Source organism: Centroberyx affinis, unplaced genomic scaffold (assembly GCF_046629955.1).
Source record: "Centroberyx affinis isolate AG114_WGS23_722 - 3 ecotype Tasmania unplaced genomic scaffold, CSIRO-AGI_Caff_v1 ptg004114l_1, whole genome shotgun sequence".
Lineage (NCBI taxonomy): Eukaryota > Metazoa > Chordata > Actinopteri > Beryciformes > Berycidae > Centroberyx > Centroberyx affinis.
Window position 1 is genome coordinate 399,738 of NW_027281890.1, and position 17,683 is coordinate 417,420.

The window sequence follows — 17,683 nt, forward strand, 5'->3', positions numbered from 1 at the left end:
ACTGAAAGTAACAGGATGGCCAACTGCATTGGCTCAAGAGAGAACAAAATATAGATTGATAGACACAAACACACGTCTTGGCCCATCTGCTCACAACAACACCTCGTGCACATATGAGTCTCAGTTTCCCCTTACAGTCAACCTCTCACTCCCTCTCCACTCTCTCCCACAGGCTATAAATACAGACTCCTATTAGTCCAGTGCTACATTCTCCCACTCAACCCCCCCCTTTTCTGTCTCTCACACACACCACAGAGCAAGAGAGCTGCAGTGACGTATTGCTGGCTATCTCATTAGACGATATCATAAAAAGCCTGTTGCCAAAGCAACGGCTCCCTATATCTCTATGGCAACCGGCCGCCATGTCATGGCTGGTGCATTCTCCCCCAGTGAAGGGGGAGGAGACAAGGACATCCAATAGGGAGCGAGGGAACAGCCAGCAGGTCTAAGAGGAGGAGGAGGAGGAGGAGGAAGATGGGAGAGGAGGGACGGTCTGACCCCTGTTGGTCACATCTTGGTGATGCAGGAAATGTCCTAAAGAAATGAGGAGATTCAGGACTGAGGATTGGGAAATTTGTGAATGTGTGACTGAACATGTCAATGAAAAGTGCTGATTAAAGCTGAGGGATCTCTTGAGATCTGTGTTGAATATGCACAGTGTGATCAGCTCACCAGCACACAGTTATAGCTAGTCGTGTCCGACAGGCGCTGCTTCTTGAGAATATGGAGCACTGCATCATGAATGGTGGCGAACAGCCTGCTCTTCGGGATGGACTCCGAGAAGAAACCTGCCCTTTCCAACTGCTCCACTACACAGGCTAGTGTTTGACCACACACACACACACACACACACACACACACACACACACACACACACACACACACACATACACACGTAGACAACACATGCATGCAGAGAGAGACTTATCATTTATGAATGCATGACCAGAGGAAGAGATGCTATGATTACAGCAATAAATATTTATGTGTTGGGGTTCTTTAATACAGGGTCAGCATTCGTCCCACAGGGAACAGTGTGGCGCCACTGAGGCCAGGGCCTTGACGCAGCTATTATCAAAGCTTCAGTGCCTTGACTGCATTAAGGACATTGATGGTCTCTGTTGTGTCTGGTGTGCCGTCTCTCAAGGGCGGAAGGAACTTACAGTTGCTCTTGTTACTGTAACTCGATAGATTTTTTCTGTAATTGTACTTTTTTGAGTATTTTTAAAGCAGTAATTGCACTTTTACTCAAATGTGTTTTGATTGAAGTACTACATTTTAAATCACATCCATTAGAGTACAAATTTTGTAGGCTCTCTATAAGCTGACCAGTAAACTGGCCAAATGTGGAGCCATTCACAGTGAACGGTTGAGAAGACGACAGTAATCTGGCTTTACTTTATTTTGAAATATTTTCTCCCAATTAAAAGAATCTAGTTTGAACTGTGTCCCCTTGGCTTTTTACAATATCATATATAATACTGTTTTCTTTTGTAAAAGTAACTTGGCTTTTATTCTGAGTGCATTTTAAATGAGCTACTTTCACTTTTTTACTTAAGTAGATTTTTACACCAGTACTTTTACGTCTACTACAGTAAAATTCCAACAAAGTAACCATACTTCTACTTGAGTAGGACATCTTGGTACTTGTTCCACCACTGCTCTTTCTGCCACTCACCTTGGCAGCCTGCTAGATAGACGTCCACATCAATCTCTCCAAAGTCTCTGAATATCTGCGGTGGGGAAAGTTGCAAAAAGAAAAAAACTATGAGATGTGAATTTGTTTTTTTTTCTCTTCTATCCTTTCAAGCATTTTTTTCTATGTGAGCAAGCATGCTCTCCCTGGTCATATATTCATCCCAACACTCAATGTTAAAAGAAAGTGGTGATAACTGGTCATCCACCAACTGAAGGGACTAAAATCTCTTGTACTCTGCTCTAATTTGCTCTCATTACAGAATATGCACATTCTCTTGACACTTTCTACATTCACATAATCTTGTCAACACACTCACAAATCGTGGCACACACATACAGTGAACAGACAGACAAGACCTACATTTTTCAGGGTCTTCACAGTGACTGTGTCCACAAAGCTGGTTGTGGAGAGGTCCAAGACGATGCTGTGTGTGCCTAATCCGCAGCCCCTTCCCTCCTCCCCGTCGCCGCTGTGAGACGTCTGGGTGGTGTCGTCATCACCGTGGCAACCCGTCTCCGAGTCCGAGTCTGACGCGCTCGCGTCATGCTGGTAAGCCCAGTTTACCTGGCCCTTGACGTGGCCGTTTGCAGGGGTCTCGGTCAGAGATATGGCCATGCCGTTCCCCTGGCTCTGGGCGTTCATGCCTGCAGAGAGCTTCTCCTCATTCAGCTCCTTCCACTGGTTCTTCTCTGGCTCCTTCAAGGAGAATTTGCCATTGGACAAGTGGCCGTTCCGGTCTCTCTGGCAAAAAGTTGGAAAAAGTTGAAGTTGAAATAACGATTAATGGCTTCTCATTTGAAATTCAATGACTGATGATCGTATCTCAGAAGAATAAGTATGACTTTAGGTATCTGTGAATGTGTGACATCCTACTTGTTTCTTTGCCTCCTTTTTAGCTTTCTTTTTCTCTTTCTCCTGTTGACGCTTCTGCTTCGCGTCTCGTTTCTTCTTCTCTGTCAGCAGCTTCCCCATTTCAATTCCACTCTGCACAAAGACCGGAGCAAGAGATAAGAGACAAGAGAAAGTGAGACAAGCGAGGAAGATAATGAAAGTAATTAAGGGTGCTGTAGACAGCAGATAGGGATTACATCTTGTAATCAAATTCCTGCGTGCACACACACACACACACACACACACACACACACACCTTCTCTTGCAGGGCCTCCAAGTACAGCTCAGCATTGGTGTAGTAGACAGTTGTGGATGAACGGAAGATGGTAATGCCTGGAATCTCTTTGGCCTGCAGGGACACATCAAGTAGCAGAGTATCAGAATCTCACACACTGCTCTCATTCGCACTTTTCACTTCCCCCTGATATCGTTTGACGAAATGGAGCTCTCCTGACGTTTAACGGCTGCAACTCTGTCTACCTGTCTATCCACAGAGTTTCACTTTCCCTTGCTTGTTGATGGTGCTACTAGGCATCCTTCATTTATTACAAAAAGATTCTTACCTCCTCATAGGTTTCTGTGTCCAGATACAGGTCAGTGCCTGGCACTTGGCCCAAGATAGAGTAGCGGGGCCTGGAGGATATTAAAATGACATGATTACAGCAAGAACCGTCCTGCATTGCAAAGCCATTATCATTTTTCGGATATATTATAATTAGATTGCATGGTGTATAGTTACAGTTGAGTTCTGAAGATGACAGTGAGCATGGAGAAGCCAATAGAGACGGCCAGACCCAAGTCCAGGTTGAGCAGGATGGTGCATGTGAACGTTACCAGCCACACCAGCTAGAGGGCAGCATGGACACTGACAGTCAGTAGCGGGCAAAAGTGGCACAGGGTCCATACAGTATTTAACTGAACATAATGACTATTAAAGAAGATTTAGTCGTACCAAATCAACCTTGTTGCTCCTCCACAGCATAGGGACATCCAAGAACTGCTTAAACATCCCTTTCAAATTCACAAACACTATTGTGGATAGGACGGCCTGGGGAACACACACACACACACACACAGGCTCATTAGTTATTCAATTGTGTGCCAAGAGAGATATGGAAATGTTGAGAGGAAAGGTGGAGGAAGGAGGGAGAGGAGGAGAGTAATACAGGAAGAGCATTACCTTGGGGAGATCCTCAAACAGAGAACCTATTTTCAAAACTGTGATCAGCACGATGATGGAAGAAACCACTCCGGCAACCTGACCAAACACACACACACACACACACACACACACCCACACGCAAACATTATAAACGATCCCAGGCCGAAGACTCCAAAACTTGTATGCTGGTACTTGTGGTATTTGCATACATGTGTGAGTGTGCGTACACGAGTGTGTGCATGCATGTGTGTGTGTTTACTTGTGTCTTGCCCCCTGTGCTCTCCTGGATGAGACTGCGAGACAAGGAGGACGTCACACAGTAACACTGAAATAAGCTTCCAATAGAGTTACTAAGACCCAGGGCAAGCAGCTCCTGGAAAGAGAGAGAGAGAGAAAAATAGAGAGAGTAAAAATAATAGAGGTAAAATATCTCAGTTTAAAGTAACAACATCCAAGTAATAGGTTAGCATTAGATGACATTAGATACCATTGAACTTGAATGAAAAAATGACAAAATACACTAAATATACCAACTCACAATAATGGATGTCATGTATTTCTGGTCACTCTATGTACAGTACACAGCCATAAATGTAATGGTGACACCCTAATTGTACTGTTCATTAACTTCAAGGCCATGTCAACACCTCACCGCAGACGGAGAGCGGCTTCAGGCATATTTAAGGCACACTTGATTGAGCAAAGCTTGTTGGACATTAAAGATTTAGCAGGCCGGCTCTTAGAGGCTGCGAGTGTCCTCAGCCTGTTTCTCTCCAGAGCAGAACGATCCCAGTCACATGCCTCTGCCAGTGTGTGTGTGTGAGAGAGAGTGTGTGTGTGTGTGTTATAGAGAAAGAACAAGAAGAAGAGAAAAACAGACAGACAGGCACACAAGAATATATGTTATTCGTGGTTCTTCCTTTCTGTGCTGCTATTTTCAGGGGAACAATAATAATTTTTCCACCAAAGTGATGGCATGACCAGATACTGGCATAGGGAAGTCAACGCAGGCTAATTTCAGGCCTAGAGAATGAATAATCAAAAAAAAAAAAAGAACAGGCAAAGGAGAACATCTCTGTATCTCCTTGCACATATGATAGAGAGAACGATAGATACTGCACTGTAGTAACTATGAAGAAGTAAGAGAAACCTATCTTCCTAAATTCATACTATGTAGTAATTTTGAAAACCTTTTCCCAAATGAAAAATTACAATATATTCTAGGAGAAAAAGGAGAGTGAAATATTGCTAACCTAATTATTAACAAACCTCCAGACAGACACAAGGGACATTTGATACGCAGGAGTGTGCCCTTTGATAAATATATCTATTGATTTAGTGATCAATTATTATGATGTTATTCAACCATTTATTGCTGTTTTTATCACATTGTCATGGTTGCTGTTTGAATGTAGTGACAATCTGTTATTTGCTATTTCTGCTTTGGCAATAAGTGCTTAGAATTGATTTTAACTGAATGGAGCGATAGAGACAAAGCGATGTAGAAGCGATGTAACATTCAAAGAACATGGGTCTGTGTAGTTATTTACGGCTCTGCTGTTGTCTGAGACTATTTCCAGGACGACATGAATAATTTTTCCACCAATGTGACAGCGTGATCTCGGTCTAATATTAGGCCGAGGTTTGACTCTGCCCCGGCTGCTGTGGATCGGCAACAAAGAGAAGGTCTGTGCTTCAACACTTAGTCATGCTGCCACTCCAGCTTTAACTCTCACAGGTTTTTGAGAGTATACAGAGCTGTGTGTGTGTGTGTGTGTGTGTGTGTGTGTGTCTGTGTGTGTGTGTGAGAGAGAGAGAGAGAGAGAGAGAGAGAGACAGTGTCTCAGCCTCACCTGGTTGCTATCCACCTTGTAGCCATGTTTAAGGGCAAATGTTTTGCCCAGGGAGATGCTGATGGCGTAGCCCACAATGGCCACCGCAAACGCATCGCCTAACACCTCCGAGAACAAAGTCACATCTGGGACACGAGGAGCCTTGAGCCTGCAGCGGTGGAGAGACAGGAGAGAGGAGGGATGAATAGAAGATCTTTATTACCCATGTCAAACAAGTCATTTACAGAGCCTCCTCTGCCTGGAATTTGGTACCCACCCATATAAATCAGGCCAAGACAAAATTTTCTCTGAAAAAATGATTTAAGCAAAAACTGCTGGGCTTTTCTAACTAATAAATGTAGTTTTTTGTTGTGTCATTTTTGCTGTTGTTTTCTTTTTGTCGTCGTCGTTGCTGCTATGTTTCTGCTGAACATGTTATTTAATTTTTTTTGCTCTTGAGGCATTATCTTTGAGCTGCCTCTTTCTGTGCCGTAAAGTGGATTATGTTGATTAATGGCTGTTTATTTTTAAAGTGTGGACCCCAGGAAGACTAGTCATCCAGAAGCTAATGGGGATCCAAATAAAGAACAAAGACTGAGGAATGAAGAACTGGAATTTTCCTTTTTTTCTTGTATACATAGTGCACATATAGGGAGCTCAACAAACAGCTCGGCGCACTGGGTCAGCTGCAGTGCAGATCCCTTGGGGCCGTCAGGAATAAACTCTCTTGACATGAAAGGAGATTAAACTGATGATCTTCTGGCTTCGGCTTTGCCTCGCTAACCTCAGACCTAGAAGTTGTGAGCTGAATTATCTGTGAAGGTCAAAGACTTGCTGACTTCCAGTCTTGCCAATAACATAGACTTGTACATTGCTATTCCTTTATACAGACACTCTGCAGCTGGCAAAGACATGCACCTTGCCAATAATTTATGCGCACTGCACCGTCAACTTTTGGTTTTACCAAAAAATGTCACAAACACGAATTCCATGAATATGCAAAGTTGTTATTTTTTGGAAAAGGCAAAACAGCTCATGGTAGCTTTTGTTTTTTTGAGAATCATCTGCCATTATATCTTATGTTTAGACGTCTCTGTCTCCTGTCTTCCTATCTGCATATGGCATATGGGTAGACTCACCTCACACACACACGCACACACACACACCTTGACCCTGTTTCTTGGTACAATGTGTTACTTTGCCATATCAACAACTTTATGTATCTGCTACTTTTGTGTCTGTGGCCTTGTGAACAGCGAGACCAGAATCAACTTTAGTATATATGATTCTTATAGTCTTGTCTCTGTTGGGTCTACAGACTGGCACCAGCTGACCTGTCCTGTCTCCCTGTCTCTCTCTCTCTCTCTCTCTCTCTCTCTCTCACACACACACATTACAGTCAAACATACGCAAACTTACCCACTGGGTATCTCTCCAACCACATCAATGCTATATTTACTACTAAGCCCGGCAAAATAGGAGATGATTGTTGCTGCTATGATCTGTTGAAAAAAAGACACGAGGAATGTCAGTTTGGTGTGTGGGGTGAATTAATACTTTCAACATATATGACCCCTTTGTTGGGAATGCAGGCGGAAAACAGGCCGGCCTATTCTTAGAGTCAGTCCATCATTTTAACTATCTGAAGAAGACATTAATGCGAAACCACACACTGACATGGGAGAGTTTGTCTCATAGTCTCAGACAGGAGAAAAACTGACGATGTAAAAAGAAAAAATGCAAAATGTTTAGATAAATTGGTTGACTGATAATGAATTGTTTTATTTACTAATTTAATGATATATCAACTGTATATTGTTCATTGTCACTGTTGTGTGGCCAAGTTTGATTACTGTGATTTGAATTTGAATTTGTTGAATTTGTTTTGGCAATAAGTACTTTTCTATTTCATGCCAATAAAGCACCTTAAATTGAATTTAACTGAATTGAGTTATTGCTTTCCTCTGTCAGTTTTAGCTGACTGTGAGGTCGTGATGCCCCCTGCTGGACCATTAAGTGAACACATACATGAGAGAAAAAAGGGAAGGGAACAAGGAAGGAAGGGAAAGAGGAGGTAAGCAAGGCAGGACAATAAGAAGGAATTAAGGAAATACCAAAGCAAGGACTTACAACTATGAGTTCTATGGGGATGGGCAGAGGCAGCTTCTTGCTGTAGTAGGCATTAAGTTCTTTGACCACAATGAGAACAGCAAGCGCCACCAGGCTGACCACCAGCTCTGCCACCTTCGTCTCAGGTAGCAACGAACAAATGTCCACCAGGATCTGTGAGGGGAGGGATGGAGGAACCAAGGGAGGAAGAGAGGGAGAAAGGAAGAGGTTTGACATTAAATTATCACTTGCATTGCGAAGGAAGCAGCAAAGTGGGTGCAGTGACTTTGACTTCTAATAATAATAATAATCATCTTCAGTCATATAGTATAATACAGTCGTATAATAGTCATAAGGTGAGAAAATCAGAGCTGGCTCTAATGATGGGGAAACTGTGAGGGAACAAGTTACACTGAAACATACAATAACTGACCGCCGCTAATGTGAAACTTTATTGATTCCCAATTCTCTACAGAACAGCCTTCCTGGAACTGGTAGGGTTTCAGTGTCTTGCTGATGGACACTTCAGCAGGGCAGATGCTTGTCTACACAGAGAGAAGGACATGAACCAGGATCCTCTGGTTGAAGGGCAGTCTCCCTACTCTCTGTGCCACCCTGCTGCCCCTGAGTATGTCTGCATGATGCATGATGTACTCACATAAACTTGGGAGAGCGGCCCAGAGAAGCGTGACGGCTTGATTCCAAACAGGTATTTGAGCTGGGAGATGGTGACATGACATGCCGCTCCTGTAGTGTAGCCACGAATCAGAGGCTCGGACAGGTAGGTGACCACGAAACCAAACCTCACCAAACCCAACAGGATCTGAGGACAGAGAAAGAGAGAGAGAGAGAGAGAGAGAGAGAATTAGCCAGACATAGTGAAAGATGGGTTATGTGTCGATACAGTCACTTTCGTCGTATTTCAGTTTGGCGAAATTGGTGTGTGACAAGACTGGACAGGGCTTTTTAAGTCACACACACACACACACACACACACACACACACACACACACCTGAAAGAGTCCTCCTAGGACAGTGATGGCACATGCTATCTGTACTCTGTAGGCGTCCCGTGCATCGATGTCCACACCCCCTGTTCCATTGGTCCCATTGAGGATCTTAAAGTCACTGTCTGGTGCCAGCTTCTCTGTCACACTACCAATCATGACTGATCACAGCAAACGTACCTGGACATACACATATAAATACACACACGTGCACATAGACACACACACTGTATCCACACTGAATCCACCGATATCTTATATATATATATATATATTCTCTCCCTCATCACAACCTCCCCCACCACACACACACACAAACACACTTCATCTCTCACCTATGGAGATGTGTCTGGAGCTGCCGAAGATGACGTAGAGCAGCACGGGGAAGAGGGAGGTGTACAGGCCAAACACAGGGGGTAAGGATGCCAGGAGGGCATACGCCATACCTGCCGAAGCATTATGATATTGTAAAGGAAAGCACAAAAACACTGCATATTTTCGACACAATGTCTGCCTTTACCTAATAGAGGACAATCTAAAAAAACAGTATCTGTCTTCTTATTCAACAAGGAGTTTTGATGAACAACATCTAGGCTGTGTAAAATACAACAACACACTTCAAACTGACACTGATTAAGTTTGTTAAAGGATAAGTTTGACGATTTTGGACCTACATATAATTTGTGTCTTACATACCTAGTACTTGGACCAGCAGACAATATTGGCTCCCTAGTCAGCTGTCAGTTGAAACAGTGAGCTCCCATTGCTAGCCTCTTGCTGCTAACAATGAGTCCAAATGGGGTTTGTCAAAATATCATCATACTATAAAGCAAGGAATCTCTGTCTGTTTGTTTGTCTGTCTGTCTGTGTGTCCGTCGCATATCTCGAGAACCGTTTGTCCGATCTACTTCACACTTGGCGGGTGTATTGCTGGGGACCCAAGGAAGTGCAGTGTCGGATTTGGTGCAATTTGGACACACGACATGTTCAATGTTAATAAACTTTGAATAAAGAAGCGAACAGCGCTCTGTACAGCAACAGCGTGAACGGGCACTGCACAAGTCTCCAAAAAAGCCAGTCTGTGAAAACTATATGGCGAACAGCCGATGTTTTTATATCCACAGCCCAGAAAGCAGCAGCACGGCACTATTTCCACTCACTGGAACTCTACCAGGCTCCATGTGTAATTGTTTACAATTTGACCCGACCGTCCGCAAAACTAGATCACACAGCCTTCCTCCCCACAGCAGGCTGTGCCGCAGCAGAGAGAAATAGTTCTGTCATTTCCTGGTTAGTGAAAGTGTGCGTAATGAAGGAATTGTGTCATGAAATCTGAGCTAATTTTAATTTATTTACTTGGCAACTTTTCCATATACTCTCAACTCCCCTGTGGAGCCTAAAAATGGCGTCTTTGGAGATATTATGATAAACCCCGTTTGGCAAGAGGATAGCATGATGCTCGCCTTTTCAACCAACGGGATATTGGCTACCGAGGCGGTAGCCAATATTGTCTGTGGGTCCAAGTACTACAGGTATGTAAGAAACAAATGAGATAGGTCCAAAATCGTTGAACTTATCCTTTAAGTTTGTGCGGTGTGCTTCTGTGTTCATTCCAATAGCTACACATATAATTCATACAAACCCTGTGGCAGGTGCATGATGCCCACACTGATGCCAGAGATTAAATCCCCCATGGCATTTTCTCTGATGGAGTAATGAGGCAGCCAGGAGAGGACAGGCACACAGCTCAGCACCGTCTGCTTCAGCCTGGGACCCGAACACCTGTGACCAGGGGTGGGGACATGGGATTGAGCAATTCGAGAGATACATTGTGATAAATAAAAATTCACATTCACATTCCTAATTACACAATAATGACATCAGATAGTACACAATTTCACGTTCCACATTTCTTCAAAATTCCTCAAACTTCCCATGTCCCGTCACCGTCCCTTTAAGGGGTCAACCTGGCAACTCAGCCACAGTGTTTTGGCTTCTGTTTGATTATATGGTCCGTCAGTTGTCAGGTTTGAAGGCACTGGCACTGTCCTCTGAGGCAGGATCAGGCATGCTATGGTGTGTCAGTGAGTCAACATCACAACAGCCAACAGAGAAAATGAGAGGGAGGAATAACGGTTTTCATGAGGGGTATCAGTGGTTCAACTAAGATGGTGTTAGAAAACATTGTCATTGAAACATTGAACTGAAATAAAAATAAGAATAATAAGACTGTGAAAAAACAGAACTACTTGTCTACTTGTAAAACTAACTAAAATGAAATAAAAAATATATGTCTAATGTCTTTTTGTTTATGTGCAATTTTTGGGCATTTTTTAAGATTTTTTTTTTTTTTTTAAGAATTTATAATTTGTTATTTGTATTATACAATACCTGTTGCTCACAATTACAAAATACCTGTTTTGAACTTCTATCATTATACCTTAAAAAATACTAAAAATAGAGCTGAAACTAAATAAAACCTAAACATAAAACTACCAAATCCATACTGAAAACAAACTAAAACTAATCTGAAATTGACAGAAATTGAAAACTATATATATAAAAAATACGTATTACATAATAATACATATTTGTATTATTTGGAGCCAATTTGCAGCAGTTGTACTGTGTGTGTTTTGAATGTTGGAACAGCTGCAGCACAGTGTTTATCAGCTGGCCTTGTAGGAGAGTGACATGCTGGCTGTACCATCAGAAGAGTGTCAATATGCCACTTGATATGACAGATATAAAGTACTAGTGAACTGAATGTAAAAGTAACATCTTCAGTATCAGAATGCCTGCGTAACAAAATATTAGATTAATGTTTTTTGTTACATCAAACAAACAATGATTATGTGAAGTAACCATGTATCTTATTTTTGTCCTCCGCTCCTTATTAATATGTTACAAGATCAAGGAAGATACATTCCTCATGTTAATCGAATTGGTTAACATCTGCTCTCAAACTAAGGCCTGCATCATTCTGATTGGTTAATATTTGGTGACAGTGGCGTACAATGTGTCACAGGGTGTTATGAGGGCTCCCCTCCAAAGAGAACTGTGAACTTTGCTCATCCGCTCTCACTAAATCACTCAGATGAAACTATCCGTCAGCCTTTTGTAACCGCTGGCATTCTGCTGTTGCATTTTGTCTCTTGGGATTGCGTAACGATTATTCTTTTGAGCCAAATAAAACCATGCACGCACACTTACAGTATGTACACACGTGCACACCCACACACACAGCAACACTGAAACACCCACTCATTCACATGTTTCACAGGTGTTTAACGTGTTTAACAGGTCAAGAGTAAACAGTTAGAGACAGTTAACAGACAGACACAGACACACACAGATGTACCATAATGTAAGTATACATGCACTTTTACACACAATCTAATCCTGAAACTGCCTTGACAGTGTCACAGTCCTTTCCATTCTCATCTCCTTGTCCCTCTTCCTCTCCTCTCCTCTGTCCTCCTATATATTCTTACCTGAGACAATCTTTCACCCGCTCACACAGGGGTGGCTTAGTGGAGTGCGTCCTTTTCCGTGCCACTTCATCCAGGCACAGCTCATCCAGAATGTCCCGCTGCACAAAATACTCCCCGGTCGAGTGGTCCCGCACCTTCATGTCTATCTGACCAAGTTCAAGTAAGCCACAAATTTCTCTTTCAGCTCCTTTTTTGGCTTAAGGGTCCTGTCTTGTCTGGAAAACCCACTCACAGATCTCTCTTGCACCTCAAAAGCCACATATAGTGCAAGATAAGTGAAGGCTCCTCAGTGTGCTGTACTGGATTGGCAATGCTTGTTTCTGCAGCTGTACTTTTTGGACTGTGGGAGTGACTGCTCCTCTCCTGTCCTTATGAGAGAGAACACCCACCCCACCCCACCCTGTCCCCACTTCTCCGTGCACACACCTGTGGAAATGTGTGCGTGTGTGTGTGTGTTCGTCTGTGTAGGTTAGTTATCCTATGATGATTAACTTAGGGAAAACTACAGCTGAAAGGCTGGCGGCGGTGGTAAACACTTGAAACTGTGAAACAGACGCACTCTCTACCTCATATGACAGCGCTCAAGTGGATACACACTGCTGATGCTTGCATATAATACTGTGTGCTATACTGATCAGATTCACGTGAACATATTATGGTATGTTTTCTCATATAAAGCAAACACCTGGCCGAGTTCTGGAAAGGACGGTGTCAGGTTATGTTTGTATGAACGCACCGGATTGACTGGGCTAGTAATACCTTATCTTTATGGCTGTCTCGCTTTCCTCGTTCAGGAGATAAAGTGACAATATTTTCAGTGGCAACAGGAAAGTTGCGATATTTTCTGCTACTGGCATTGCCCAGTATGTTTTATGGAACGGAAAGGTTTGTTTACTGACCAAATGGATTGAGACTGGCCATGTCACAGCTGTAGCTTTTACTGTAATGTGTGTGTATTTTTGTGCTGCCTGCTTATGTTTCCGTCAAATCCGTCAAACAGCCTTAATAAAACTCAATCTCTCTCTCTCTCACACACACACACACAACTTGTTATGTGTCCGTACTGAATGAGTGCAGTAAATGTGTGCACCTCGCAGATCTAGAAAAATTCTACTCTTTTGAATGATCGAGTTTAAATTAAACCACTTAATGTACAATTAAGTGATACAATTGAGTGAATAGAATACTTAGGGAAATTTGCTTAAAAGTAGCATACAATATTTAATTTCTTAAACGTGTAAATGTTGTTTAAAACGCACCTTTAGCACATTGTTGAGACCAACCATCCAGTGGAATAAGCTGACCAACACATGCTCATTTTAAGGACATTTAATACACAAATACACATGCAAAGATGCGCCTCTTTATATGCGTTGTATGTTATAATGTATATCTATCATTTTTCTTTGATAAATTAAAAAGGGCACAATATACACTACATGGCCAAAAGTATGCAGACACCCCTTCTAATTAGTGGATTCAGCTTTTTCAGCCACACCCATTGCTGACAGGTATATAAATCAGACACGCAGCCATGCAATTTCTATAGAGATACATTAACACTAGAACGGGCCGAACTGACGAGCTCAGTGACTCAGTGAAAGTCAGTTCGTCAAATTTCTGCCCTGCTAGAGCTGCCCCAGTCAACTGCAAGTGCTGTTATTGTGAAGTGGAAACGTCTAAGAGCAACAACAGCTCAGGGCCAAAGCTGTAGGACACACAAGCTCACAGAACGGGTCCACCGAGTTTGTAACACTCACTACTGAGCTCCAAACTGCCTCTGGAAGCAACGTCAGCACGAGAAATGTTCGTCAGGAGCTTCAGGAAATGGGTTTCCATGGCCGAGCAGCTGCACACAAGCTTAAGATCAACAAGCAGACTGCCAAGCATCGGCTGGAGTGGTGTAAAGCTCGCCACTGTTGGACTCTAGAGCAATAGAAACGTGTTCTCTGGAGTGATGAATCACGCTTCACCATCTGGCAGTCTGACAAACCAGTCTGGGTTTGGCAGATGCCAGGAGAACGCTACCTGCCCAAATGCAGAGTGCCAACTGTAATATTTGGTGAAGGAGGAATAATGGTCTGGGGCTGTCTTTCATGGTTCAGGCTCAGCTCCTTAGTTCCAGCGAAGGGAGATCTTAACACTACAGCATATGTAACAGAGTTGTTTTTACATGTATAATTACACTAAACAAATACAAAAAAAAAAATACAAAAAAAAATACAATGACATTTTGGAGGATTGTGTGCTTCTAACTTTGTGGCAACAGTTTGGGGAAGCCCTGTTTCAGCAGGACAATGCCCCTATATAGAAATAGTTTGTCGAGTTCGGTGTGGAAGAACCTGACCGGCCTGCACAGAGCGCTGACCTCAACCCCATCCAACACTTATGGGATGAACTGGAACGCAGACTGCGAGCCGGGCCTAATCGCCCAACATCAGTGTCCAACGTCACTATGTGGGATGAATGAAAGCAAATCCCCACAGCAATGTTCCAACATCTAGTGGAAAGCCTTCCCAAGAAGAGTGGAGGCTGTTATAGAGCAGCAAAGGGGGGACCAACTCCTTATTAATGCCCATGATGTTAGAATGAGATGTTCGAGGAGCAGGTGTCCACATACTTTTGGCCATATAATGTATCACTTTGACTTTGAAACTTTCCAGGGTTTCCAAACAGGCACATAAGCGCCTAGTTAACTCTCTGACACACCTTTGAACCAGACGACCTAATCTGACAAACTCATTAGTCACATTCCTAACAAGCACCCCTCAAATCAGCTATTTGAAGTTTATGTTGAGCTTGGTTACTCTTTAATAAGGTCTTTGTCAAAATGACTTTGATTATTTGTTTAGGTTTATCTTGGAGTTGCATAGAGCGGTGATGAATATTTGTGTCACATTCCACATCTCATTAATTTGGAAGGGGGAGGACTTTTGGAAACCGATGAGGGACGGGTTGACACCATTATCTGTTTTTGCTTTGAACAACTCAAATATTTGGTGTTACTCACTTATCTGTACAAGCTTTTGGATGAAGCGGTCTAGAAGCCTTTATTGAAAGCCTTATTTGCCCTTCTGCTATAAGCCCTTAAATCAACATTTATAGCTCATCAAAGTGGTGGTGGCTGTTGAACACCGGGGAGAATGAAAAGTAGCTGGCATATGCTGTTTAGCTCAATGTCTTCAGTTTATGAGGTTGAACAATTTTACAAAAACAGGAGTTAGAAATACATGTTGCATGCTTTTCTTTTGCAATACCACCGATCACTGTATATTTATGTACCTTAAACACTTGGACACTTTTTATGTTTTCTAGTGACAATGGGAAGACAATGAATATCCCTGTCCTACAGCATTTTAAAGGAACAACTGCTGAGTCACATAATATGGTTTTTGTGTTTCTGTGACTGAAATGACTAACAGTAATAGATCACCGTTGGACATAACAGGAAACATCATCCCTGCACATATTAACTTCTGCCTCCATCACACACTTGGGAATGTCTTCAAGCTAAGGAACACAGACGACCACGCTGACTGGATAGGCTAACAAGAAAATACAGAGGATGGGAAGAAAGAAAATTAGCATACTGAGATGGAGGAAAAGAGACACAGAAAAAGAGAGAGGGCATAGTGTGAAAATACCCATTATTCTCAGTGTCCAAATCTCACTGCTGCTTTATTATTGATTGATAATTGAATATATGTTGTAGTCCTATATTTTGTAATCCTAGGTCCTCCTTGAAAGAACGCTAATCTCAAAAAACTGTAAAAGTAAACACAGAGACATTTTTATCATTATATTTTAAATGTGCAATGTTGGTTTTTCCAGATAAAACATAAGAGAAGTAAAAAATATTTTTAAACTGGTTACATTAGATCAAACTACTAAAAAAGACAATTTCATAAAATAAAAAAAGGTCTAATTTCGTATAGCAATTTACAGCAAAGATAATGCTTCCTTTCCCTTTTAAAAATCCCCATGTCCTGAACATGGGGCAACACAAAGCAGCACAAATGTGTTATAAAAATCCTATGTACTGAATGCTGCCCAGGCTAAGCAAACTCAAAAATAAAAAATTAATTAATAAAATTTATAGAAAAGAAAGATAAGGGGGGAGTATTCACCGTAAAATGTTATCTTGTGGTCGATGTGCCATTGTATGAAGATTTCAAATGCAGAGAATCGTGTTGCCCACCTTTTCTATTGTATTAAATCTTATCAAAAGGTAAATAACTAGATAAATCATTTAACAACTGGGATAGGGAGGCGGAGTGTCTGATAATATGTCTGATAATGATTATAGATTTTATATAGCCTTTGCCTTATAGCTAATAAAGTCAACTTTCTTCTTGAACTAGTTTCCTGAAAAGGTTTTGTTTGTAGATACATGTGGGCTGGATAAGGAGTAGAATGGATAGAAATGCCAGAACATCTTGCTGTTTTATTGATGACAGAGTTCCAAAAAGTTCTCTTTTTTTGTGTTTTTCACATCACTAGCAGAGTAATCAGAGTAAGTAATGTTAATTCAGCAGGCCTCCTGTGTAAACTTTCCAGGGTAAAATAATCCAGATGTATAGTTTTAAATGAAGACAATTTGTGTCCATTAAGAGAGCAAGTGTGGATGTTTAGACAAATGTGCCAACAATCTCATACTTCATTTTCTACACTTTCTTTTTGTTGCCTTTATTTTTAAAGATGTACCACTGAATAGTTGTTCATAAATCTAGGAGGTCAACAATGTATGATACACTAATCGCACTATAATACATACAATTCAATGCACAAATATGTAGGCAAACCTTGTTATATATCCATATAACTTTCTCATGATTCAGTGACAAGCAATTTGCCTGTTTTTCAGTCAGTCAGTTTGAATATGCTCTAAAACTGATAAAACTGAAAACTTCAATCCATCAATTTAAAGTTTGCGAATTGTTGGGTTTGTTGATGAATGTAAGCTTTTTACTCAATGTGCTCTCAGATCACCTGGTCAATAAATACAGATTTGTTCTGGGTTAGGGTTAGAAACTGCATGAAAGCCAACTTTCCAGGAGTACACACATGGCCAAAGGTCCTTATGAACAACTTCTGGTCAGGGAATTTGCAGTGTGGCAACACTTTCATTGAGACATGTGGACACACACTGTACGTGTACACACACACACACACACACACACACACACACACACACACACACACACACACACACACACACCTCGACCAGATATAACTGATTTATCTTAATTCTCTGTGCTTTGGCTGCAACACATTCTTTTGTTCACGCTATCGAGCAACATGTTCAACAATGTCAAAAGGGCATAACACACAATTTAATTAAATCCAATGGAAATGAAATGTTGACATACTGTAAAAAAGAGAACCCTAAATCCCTCTGTCAGCACACACTAGTGAAATAGCTATTTATTCTTTAACTTTTAAGGTACACCAGATTCCGTATTAACTTTTGTAAATCCTAGAAATGATCT

The 17,683-nt window shown here is 41.8% G+C and overlaps 1 protein-coding gene across 1 annotated transcript; it reads right to left on the reverse strand.

Annotated features, from left to right (window-relative positions):
• Nucleotides 1-507: 507 nt before the first annotated feature.
• Nucleotides 508-12,334, reverse strand: slc26a6l2 (solute carrier family 26 member 6, like 2). Its single transcript, XM_071542482.1, is given in 20 exon segments — nucleotides 508-534; nucleotides 673-818; nucleotides 1,679-1,733; nucleotides 2,060-2,440; nucleotides 2,573-2,683; nucleotides 2,847-2,939; nucleotides 3,154-3,223; nucleotides 3,330-3,436; nucleotides 3,543-3,638; nucleotides 3,771-3,848; nucleotides 4,012-4,125; nucleotides 5,606-5,753; nucleotides 7,004-7,086; nucleotides 7,715-7,867; nucleotides 8,352-8,516; nucleotides 8,707-8,866; nucleotides 8,868-8,880; nucleotides 9,036-9,146; nucleotides 10,343-10,482; nucleotides 12,195-12,334. Coding segments are annotated over 20 exon segments (2,391 nt in total).
• Nucleotides 12,335-17,683: the final 5,349 nt, after the last annotated feature.